Source organism: Acanthopagrus latus, chromosome 23 (assembly GCF_904848185.1).
Source record: "Acanthopagrus latus isolate v.2019 chromosome 23, fAcaLat1.1, whole genome shotgun sequence".
Lineage (NCBI taxonomy): Eukaryota > Metazoa > Chordata > Actinopteri > Spariformes > Sparidae > Acanthopagrus > Acanthopagrus latus.
In genome coordinates, this window is record NC_051061.1 from 10,895,572 (window position 1) to 10,905,391 (window position 9,820).

General features: G+C 42.8%; 1 protein-coding gene across 1 annotated transcript; it reads right to left on the minus strand.

Moving 5' to 3' along the window:
* Positions 1 to 1,231: 1,231 nt before the first annotated feature.
* LOC119013265 (beta-galactoside-binding lectin-like) lies at positions 1,232 to 6,294 on the minus strand. Its single transcript, XM_037087602.1, has 4 exons — positions 6,204 to 6,294; positions 3,531 to 3,610; positions 2,037 to 2,208; positions 1,232 to 1,837 (listed from the first exon to the last, which is right to left on the minus strand). Exons 1-4 carry the CDS (start codon positions 6,210 to 6,212, stop codon positions 1,691 to 1,693), a joined length of 408 nt encoding a protein of 135 aa, XP_036943497.1. The 5' UTR covers positions 6,213 to 6,294; the 3' UTR covers positions 1,232 to 1,690.
* Positions 6,295 to 9,820: the final 3,526 nt, after the last annotated feature.

The window sequence follows — 9,820 nt, forward strand, 5'->3', positions numbered from 1 at the left end:
GTGTGATAAAATAGCTATAATCAATATGGGATTTTATATTTTGACCTTCAGCGGAAAAGGAAAAAAAAAAATTTAAGACAATTTAAGTGCATGGATAGAAACATTTCACAGGGATCAAAAGATTCAGGAGCACTAAAAATCTTTTCAAACATCCTCAAGACCAGAGTCAGCTGCACTGCAGAAATATAACAATGGCGACATCTACTGGCTAACATCTGCTCTCACTAGCTCCTTCCCAGTGAGACAGACTGCGGCTTTAATAATGCAAGGAGGAGAGATGGGGTTGCAATATATTTTCATACAGGTGATGGGAGTAATTACCATAAGTTCATAGCCAGCTGGTGTGAATGTTTCTCTACAGTGGGCTGAAATTATAATGGGACAGTGTTTCACAGAAAGCGTATTTTAATGGGCGAGGAATGGGCTTTTTGACACCTGGTATTAAAGTGTGATCAGTTCCCAGCCATGGCCTCAGGTAGGGTGGAAATGCAATCTGTAGAAGAACACGCTGCACACGGAATCACATTAATGCAAATGTTTGTTTTACACTCAAATAAAATAAACACAGTGCCTGATTATAGTATAGGGTGGTTTAGTAGTGAGTCCTAAAACCCAGAAATCATTTGCACTTGAGCGTCCCTCCTCTCAAAGTCGGTGGGTCTTTTGAATGGGCGTGCCTGAAGTAAGGCACAGAGCTAAGATGTTTACAAGTTTCGTTCCACGACATTAAATGCATCATTAAATGTCCCACAAGAAATATTATAAGGCGCTGACGTGTCTTAAAAATGGTGTTGCTAACAGGCTAAATGAGAGTGAGACTTTAAACTTCGTCATGCCAAACACGTAGACTCCATCACTAGTCCGTCTTCACAGGCGAACAGGTCATTCTTTTTAGCGATAATCCAAAATCCAATTCAAGAATCCCCTGGGCTTTTTGACATGGGAACCAGGGCGATGCCAATTTCAAGGTTAGCCGACGAAAAATCTATCCTGGGCCATGAAAGCTCCAAAATATTGGGGCTGATTCGCCACAACCTCGATAGGACCCATTTACAGATTTTTCTCTAGAGGACAGAAATCAAATCTCAAATGTGGTTAATGAGAATGGATTTTTAAAAAAAAAAAAAACAGGCGCTAACGTAAAGGCAGTATCAGAGCAGATATTATGGCTCAGATTTGAGGTGTTGGATAATGTGCTTGTGTAACACAAATTCAAGGAGTCACAAAAGTCCACGTTTATCATAAAAGGACATTCTTTAATAGGACATGTTGTAAAGGCAAGCATCATACTCAGTTATAAAGGTGGAATGTTTCAAGGGGAAAAACTAAAGAGCGTGCAGCTTATCAAGGCACCTTAAAGAACCAACAATCCCATTAAATAAAACACTTTTTCAACTAAACACAGACTATAAAGCAAATAGCCGCCAGGTAACACGGACTACTTTATATTTTGGTTCGCTGTTTAGCCATTAGCTGTGCAGAGTGTTGTCTATCTCTCTGTCTAAGGCTGCTTGCATCTGCATCTGCTCATGAAGCTAATGTCTCGCATAGTACATTGTGAGATATGCATGTAAGGCACTACTAATACCAGATGCACTCCAGAAAGCCGTGGCTACATGGGACCTTATGCTAGTCAAGAAAAACAGACACTGGATTCCGTCTTGGAGGAGGTGGGTGGTGGGGGGGGGGTTTACTTGATCTCAACACTTCTGATGCGGGCCTCCCCGTCGACGCTGATGACGGAGTACTTCTCCGCGCCCATGCGGTTGGGGAAGTGGACTATCGAGCCGTCCGTTAGGTTCACCAGGAACTCTGTGGGGGTGAATTCAATGACGAGCTGGGAGGGGGGGAGAGAAAGAGGAAGAAGATGCCATGTAATGAACTTCTGCAGTGGCAGTACTGGGCATTTCAAATGTAACACCAGTTCCCAGCAGCGTGGTGATTTGATTTAAATCAGATATTTAGAATTACTGTAATTAGATGATGCACTGTACACACACACACACACACACACACACACACACACACACACACACCTTGAACTCCTCCCCCTGTACAAAGGGAAAGCCTCCATCGCGGACCTCCTCACACCAGCTTCCCCCCTGGTAAGAGTTGCAGACCACTGCATTCTCGTCTCCGTGGGCGTTGAAGCGAGCGTTGAAATGCATGGTGATGTCCTGATCGTCCGGGCCAATGTTCACTGCAAAACTGCGGCACGGTGCAACAAAAAGAGATTGATTGCATTTTGAAACGGCTCCCCATATTCGAAAAAGAGGAGGCAGAGGGTGCCAAAATATCGGGACGACCTCAGCAGCTCTTCTCATCTGCTAACCATTATCCTCATCACGCCCACATTACTGGAGGGAAATTTATAGGTAGTCACCGACTGTAACTGATTATAGATAGATTATAGATTCCACCTCCGCCTCCCCCTGTGTTGGTGTGCGCATAAACACCGGCCCGCAAGTTCAGCTCAGTTGCTGCATTTGGCAGGAGGAATTAAAATCAGCACAGGCTATAAAGAAAGAAGAGGAATCGATATATTTAGCCTCAGCCATGTCCTCCTTGAAACGAAAGAGGAGGAACAGGACTTTAAACAGAATGTTGAACAGGGAAGAAGGTTTCAGCCTTATGACACGTCTCCTCTGCTACAAAGTCAAGCCTTATCCAGACACACACAGAAAGCTCCTTGTCCTGATATCCTGTGGTGAAAAGAAATATCACTGTCCATTTTTAATGCAACACTGTAAAACACTGCTTCGCTACAGGTAAAAACAGTGCATTCAAAACCCTATCAATATTTAATCTACTCATTATGCAATAAAATGTCCCCTATGAGTGTGTTACTCTTATATTTGACATGATTGGATTAGTGTTACTGATGCATTAATATACTGTTTGGTAGATTAGTCAACAGCAGTGCATCATATTCTGTAAGATCATTATGTCTTCACCCCATCATACAAAATGTGTCATCTGAAAAGTAACTAGTATCTAAAGCTTTCAGACAAATGAGAATTATGAAAATAATCATATTTCCCCGTGTGAGTTGAACAGGAGTAGAAGGATAAAGTTTGCATAAAATGGGAATGCTACATTAAATACAGGTTCCTTAAATTTGTACAGTAATGGAGTAAATGGACGTGGTTATATTCCAACAGTATCATTGTATTAAAAGGTGCATTATGTATGAATATGAACTGGCCATCTGTTGAATCTGTATTCCAGACACATAGGGGGCAGTATATAACCAGAGTAACGGCTAACTGCTGCTATTCTACACATCCATGACTGCACCTAGCCGCACTGCTTGGGGGAGTTTTGGTGTTCATGCCATTAACACAGGAGTTTGATACCACCGGGAGAAAGAGGTTTATAGTGGCCCAGGGCTAGCAGGTTAGCATGCTAACTTCATTAGACACCTCTGAAATGTCACCTGAGCACCAAGAACAACCAAGAAGAGATTAACTTTTCCAATTTGACTGAGATGAGCTCAATTCCAGATATCAAGATCTTATGCAGGAACTTACTTTGTAGCATCAGGCTTGGCGACTCCGACAATGGTCAGGGTCTGCCCAACCTTGAAGGACATGTTCTTTATGATCATACCCTGTGTAGAAAAAGTGCGGGGAGGAAAGAGAAGAGAGGGATCTTTACTTAGTACATGCAATGTGGTGAAACTTCTCTGCATTTAACCCATCCCTGAGGAGCAGGGTGAAGTAAAGCACAGCACCCAGAACCCAACTCCAGTAACTCGTTGAGTATTAACCTGAAGAGTAACCAGAGCACCTGCAGGAAACCCACGCAAGCACTAGAGAACAGGTAAAGGAATCGAACCCAAAACCTTCTTGCTGCGATGCAACGGTGCTAACCACTGCACCATTCTGCCTGCCCGTAGTAATACAGTACATTATTGTGTGGAAATACTATTGGGTTTTACTAGATCCAATTATTATTGCACCTTCAGGCAACAAACAGCACCAGCAGCAGCCTCAGCCAACTCCCCAATCCTCTCTTCATCCTTGGAAATTACAAAACATGTGTTTTCAATTATACTCCCGTCCACGGACTGCTCAAAGATTCCAGCTCATTCCTGCCCTGCTACGGCCAAGGCCCATTTTCCTCCGCGCAGATTTTGGCAGAGGCTAGAAATGTTGAAAAATGATGAGGGACGGCCGTTGTTAGACCAAGTAACATTTTCCTATGTGCAATACTGGATGGCAAGCGCGCAGTGGAAAAAAAAAACAAAAAAAAACCAGCTGAGAACAGCAGAAAATCTCGGCGCGGTGCTACCGTGCATGTGGCAGGGGAACACTGAGCTGTGTCATGATTAGTTAATTATACTTGAGCAATCTATTATTTGGTTGTGAAACACAGATTGCCAGTGTTCAACATTTTGTCACGTTGTCAAAATGATGTGTCTGGGGAATTGTTTACTGAAGCCGGGCAACGAGTACAACATTAGCCGCCCTTTGATTGGTCATGACTCACAATGAAGTAGTTAAACACATGATAACGTAGAAGGTTATGAGATATTACAAAAATCTGATTCCAAGCACACTGGACACAATGATTTATCTTTCGACCAGAAACACAGTGACACGGAGCAGGAAATTATTTGGCCCAAATATATATATTTTGAAGAAAATATGCACACAACTCGCTTTATCACCTTTTTTGAAAGGTGTCAGAAACTCTCTGTTTTATGTCCTGTGTCCCAAAATATGCCCCTCCCAAATATCAAGTCTTCTCTGATTGGTCAGCTCACGCATGCCTGAGCCAGCACCGCTTATAACAGCAACAGAGCAGCTGCGTCAAATCAATTCTTCACGTGACAAACTAGTCCCGAGGCATAACTTATGCAAATGTGTGACGTGGTGACACAGTGTGATGTCAAGAAGTAACAGAATTATAGGCGGGGCTTTGTTAATTTTCATAATTTGAGGAAACATCACTGAATTGCAAAAGTTAAACAAATTTTTTTTCTTGAAAGCCTTTAAGGGAGGCTCAACAGTTCTAATGATCTGTGGGAGTTTCATTTATTTATCTAGTTATTCATTTATCAAGCCCTGCAGTTGTTGGGGTGGAAAAAAAAAATTCTTGCTAATGGAATTACTGCTATGTTTTGGCAGAACATGAGAGGATGGATCTGGGTCCAAAGAGCTGTCTCTGAAAGATAAACCTAACCGTGAAATGACAGAGTAAATGACAAGTAGCACGACATTCTTTCCATGATCAAGTCCAGCTGTAAAGTATGTGTATAACACACAGCACTGGGGCTTCAGCAATGCAGGGCTGGGCCGAGGTCAGTACTGGCAGTCGCCCTGTGTCTATCCCAGACACTGAGGAATCTGCATACTGTATGCTGTAAGAGATGCCCCTTACTGGCAGAGCGACAGAATCCAGGCTAGCAACTGGCCAGAAACACTCAGGGCATGTACAAGAGAAACGCATCCAGCCACCATGACTAAAATATGTATTCCTGATGAATTATTTTACTCTGAACTAATACAGAAAAAGACGTTTCTACCTCTGCTGGCTTGTTCAGCACAAGAGGGGAGTTTGAGATTACTGTGTCGTTGTTAGCCTCCACATGACTTCATTTCATTTTATCCTTTAATGTAATTTAACTGCCCCCCCGCCCCCCCCTCACTGTGCCTTCTTCCAAACTCATGTTTGCCCCTGTGGCCAACAAAAAGCCAGAATGATACAGGGTCTTTGTTGTAATCTACTCAGTTTATGAGTCCGGGGAGACCAGAATGCATTGCCACCTCTGTGCTCGGCTCTGAATAATGAGACTGATATGATTAGAATGAAATGGACAAATGTTAACAAGCTTAATTGAATCATTACCGGAAGAATGGAATGAGCTGGAGAGCTGACTTATTTTTCATGCATTAGGTGACTAATGGGCATGCATACGAGGCCTGTAATGAATAGTTTGACCATAAAAGGCAAAGAAATCTGAGGAGTCCAGACCTTTCCGAGGCAGACATTACAAAAACACAGTTAAAGTGTGAAGAGCTGGTGCGGTTGAAGCATAGTACAGCTGATTCAGTTCCATCAGCATGACAGAGCAGTGAGCTGGCACATGTCGAGCAGCTGTCACCTTCAGTCATATGACCTAGCTCTGCTATCTGCTGTCTGAGGCATAGAACACAAAGAGTAAAATGAATGCATAGGATTGTTAAAATGATACTTACTTGCATCATTTTTGCAGATGTGGTCAGTCAAGTATTGGTTGAGAAGAAGTGAGAGGGCTGCAAGGCCCAGCCTCACTGTACCCCAAGAATATATACAGAGCGGGAGGGGCCTTCAAGCTGAGTGGCACTCTGGGCAGCCAATACAATCACACCACTGGAGCACATCGACCAATGCAGTCAAAGCACAGCTGTTAACCATGAATAACTACCTTCGGCATAACTGTCATGCTTAACAAGTGGTTGCAGACCTTAGTGAGGGTGGAGTGAAGATAATCTAAGATAGATTATTAGTTGACACCAGACTGTCACACTTTAACCTGCGGGTGCCGAGTCTGGCAGTGGGAGGGAGCACAAGCCGGAGCCCCAGACCGAAATAGAACTGTATTTGTTGCCAAGGAGACAACCAAATATTTAGCTCAGCCAGCAGCCCTAATGTCCACTTACTGTATATAGCTGTAAGATCGGATGGCAGCCGCCTGCCAACCGAGTAAACTTCAGTTAGGGGGTGGGAAACAGGCCAAAGGGAAACGCTGAAACTGAGTCAGATCCTCAAAAACGATCTGAAAGTCTGACTCACAGAGGGCAACAGGGCAGACTTTCATCAGCTGACACACAACTGACACAGCTGCTGTGACAATTGGGAAATAAACCACACACTTACACACTGCAATGTAACACAAACTGATGTTATAAAGATTTAAATCACGAGTTACAGCCATCACTGAGATTACATAGATATATATAAACATGTTTCCCCATTTGTGTGGTGGGATGATGCTGACTTGAGTGAATGATTGGGTTACAAATCTCTTGGGATGTGCATTCGAGTCTACCTTGCAATTATTCTGTGCTAACAATTTTCTTTGCCGTCTGCCTATATATCTACATTGTTTAATTGCACCTGTGGGAATAAGGGTTTCTTATCTGGCAGAGGCGTCAACGTGATATATCGAGACGCACAATTCTGGATGCGACTTGATGTCTCTGCCTCAATAATCTCTTTTAATTGCCAGTGATTTAATTATGTCGTTGTAGCTGTTATTTGAAACGGGTGGTGCGATTCCTCCTCAGTGTGGGTGGGAGCCTGTTCGCATACTCTTGTCTCTGTGCAGACATCTCGCCCTCACCCGCGTTCACTGATGCTGCAGAAACTTTCCTGCCTTCCTGTGCTGGGCCGTGCTTGTGATGTTTTTTTTTTTCCAGTCAGAATGATTTCAGCTGCTCGTCTGTGAAACTTTAAAATAACTTGTCATGTTACTTTAAGTTTCCTTAAAGATGTAATTCTGAGAAAATGGCCAGAATTTGAAGGTAACTCTTGGAACATAGGGGGCAGCAAAGCACCACAGTGACCAACAGCTGCTCCCTTTTGTTAGCTATTTGTGGCTGTAGCTAACTGAACCGTTAGCTAATAAGCAAACGGTTCAGTTAGCTATGGCTCCAGTGGCACCGACCTCGGATTACAGGGGGAGTCACCACAGTCAACAGAACTGGGGACTATCAGACTGTCGCCACTTGCTGGTACAAAGTGGTATTGCAAGACAACGCAATAAAGGTCTTCCACGTTACGTTGCAAAGTTGAATGTTTCTGTCTAAACCTCTGGCCATATCTTACAAATTGCTCTTTTAAGAAATAAATCCACCTCTGTGCTGTCACAAGAAGTGGATTACAAGGAATCTGACTCAAGTTTTTGTTGCTGTCAGTGTACTTAGAGAGGAAGGAAAATGAGAACATAAACTGAACAAATCAAGTTAAGGCATGGTCAGGACTGTAGTGTACACAGTAGGCCTATGTGAAAATAGATAGTGTAAATGTGTCTCTAATGACCGATAACAGAGTGTAAGTCACAGTGCCACAGTGCCGATTTGTTTTAGGTTAAGCTTGTTGCTCGTAGTAAATAAAAAAAAAAAAAGGTGTTACGTGAACACTGAAAACACATCTGTGAACGGGGTGCGAGAGGGCTCTTCAGAGGATGGAGCTGTTGTTAATCGCATCAGCTGGTTTACAACACATCTGCTCTTACATTAAATCTGCTGACAGACTAGCACACACACACTCACAGTTAAACACAGACTTTGACAAATGCACAACCGTGGCGCGCGGCTCAGCTGCTCTTTCATACTGTTAGCAGTCAAACAGTGTGTGGATTGTTCTTATCTAGAACAGCTGGGATCTGGCAGCGGTCCAAAGGCACAAGCCGTAACTTCAACTATCACACTGTCCACTGGATAATAGTTTCACTTGCAGGATCGTCCGTTCAGGTACCCGTAACTGGGCAGATGTGGTATTTAACGCGGTATGTCACCGGGGAAGCGCAGCTTGTCAAAAGCTGCATCAAAAGTTAAATGGGGAACAAAAAAATCTTTTATGTTTCCTTGTGCCTCAAGAGCCGGTCTTAAGACAGTCAGCAGACCTAAAGACACAGAGACCTTTATCTCACAGAAACTCAGGAGGAACACACCCCGGCACATACACACACATTTAAACACAGATTTATTATCATGGTATATACTTATTTTTCATACATATATACATATATCATCAAGAGCCAGTGTTAATCTGTAGCCATAACTCCTGTCATCAAACATGAAATGCATGTCCTAGTACTGTAACTTCGTGAAGATTGCTGCCTCCAACTATATACTATTGCAGTTGTTCACAGAAGCTAAGCTCTCTGTTTTTTTTTAAAAAAAAAAATATTTTGAGAGTTTTCCCTAGAGTTGATGTGTTTTGATGCCACAGGTGGAGGTGACAGCTGACCTCAGTGAACCCTGAGTCTTTACTGACCTCCAGTGGTGACGATGAGGAACTGCGGCAGTACATTGCTATGACATCAACACACAGCTGTGCAAATTTACCTTAAAAATCTGCTAGCAGCATTTTTCAGTGTTTGGGTTTACGCGTCACAGTCATCCAGCTCTCAGACCTCACTCAGAGAAGGTTTATAATATCACATGATGCTTACATTTGAATCAAGGCGCAACTTTGTGTTGCAGGTACTCGAATCGGGCTTAGCTGGAAATCTGAGACCTGTTGGGAGTTGGTGTCAAGTGTTGATGACATCTTTACATTTTTATTTTTTTTCGATAAATTGAAAGGGTATGACTGAATTTTCTCGCCTCATCAAAGGATCTTCATTTGCAATAAATCATCAGTCTTAAAGGTGCAGTGTGTAGGATTTAGTGGCATCTACTGATGAGGTTTTAGATTGCAGCCACCAGCTAAACGTCCCTGGGCTCACACACTCCCTACTATGGCTGCTTAAAACACTAAAAACACTGAGGGCCCTCTCTAGAGCCAGTGTGTGGTTTGTCCCTTCTGGGCTTTAGACCCTCCCTACACTGATTGTTATGTAATGAAATTATGATTAAACATGTTCTGGTTCTTTAATGTATGGTTTGTCATGGTTATTATTTCCTAAAACATTTGAACAATGTTTTAAAAAGTTGTTTTTTAACCAAGATATTACTGTATGCCAAAGAGTTGTTTGTAAAGTCAAGGAGACAGTTACCGTCAACCTGTGAATGGGTCACAGAGCACCATCTGCTGGTTAGAACATTTGAAAAATCACCTGTTTCATTTTCTTAAAAGTGAAAGTGATTTCAACATTTCTGAATGG

Coding starts and splice junctions, on each gene's coding strand:
- LOC119013265 (XM_037087602.1), bottom strand. Junction 2,209..3,530: donor GCCAAGCCTGATGCTACAAA/GTAAGTTCCTGC, acceptor ACCGTGCCGCAG/TTTTGCAGTGAACATTGGCC. Junction 1,838..2,036: donor TACAGGGGGAGGAGTTCAAG/GTGTGTGTGTGT, acceptor CCCCCCTCCCAG/CTCGTCATTGAATTCACCCC.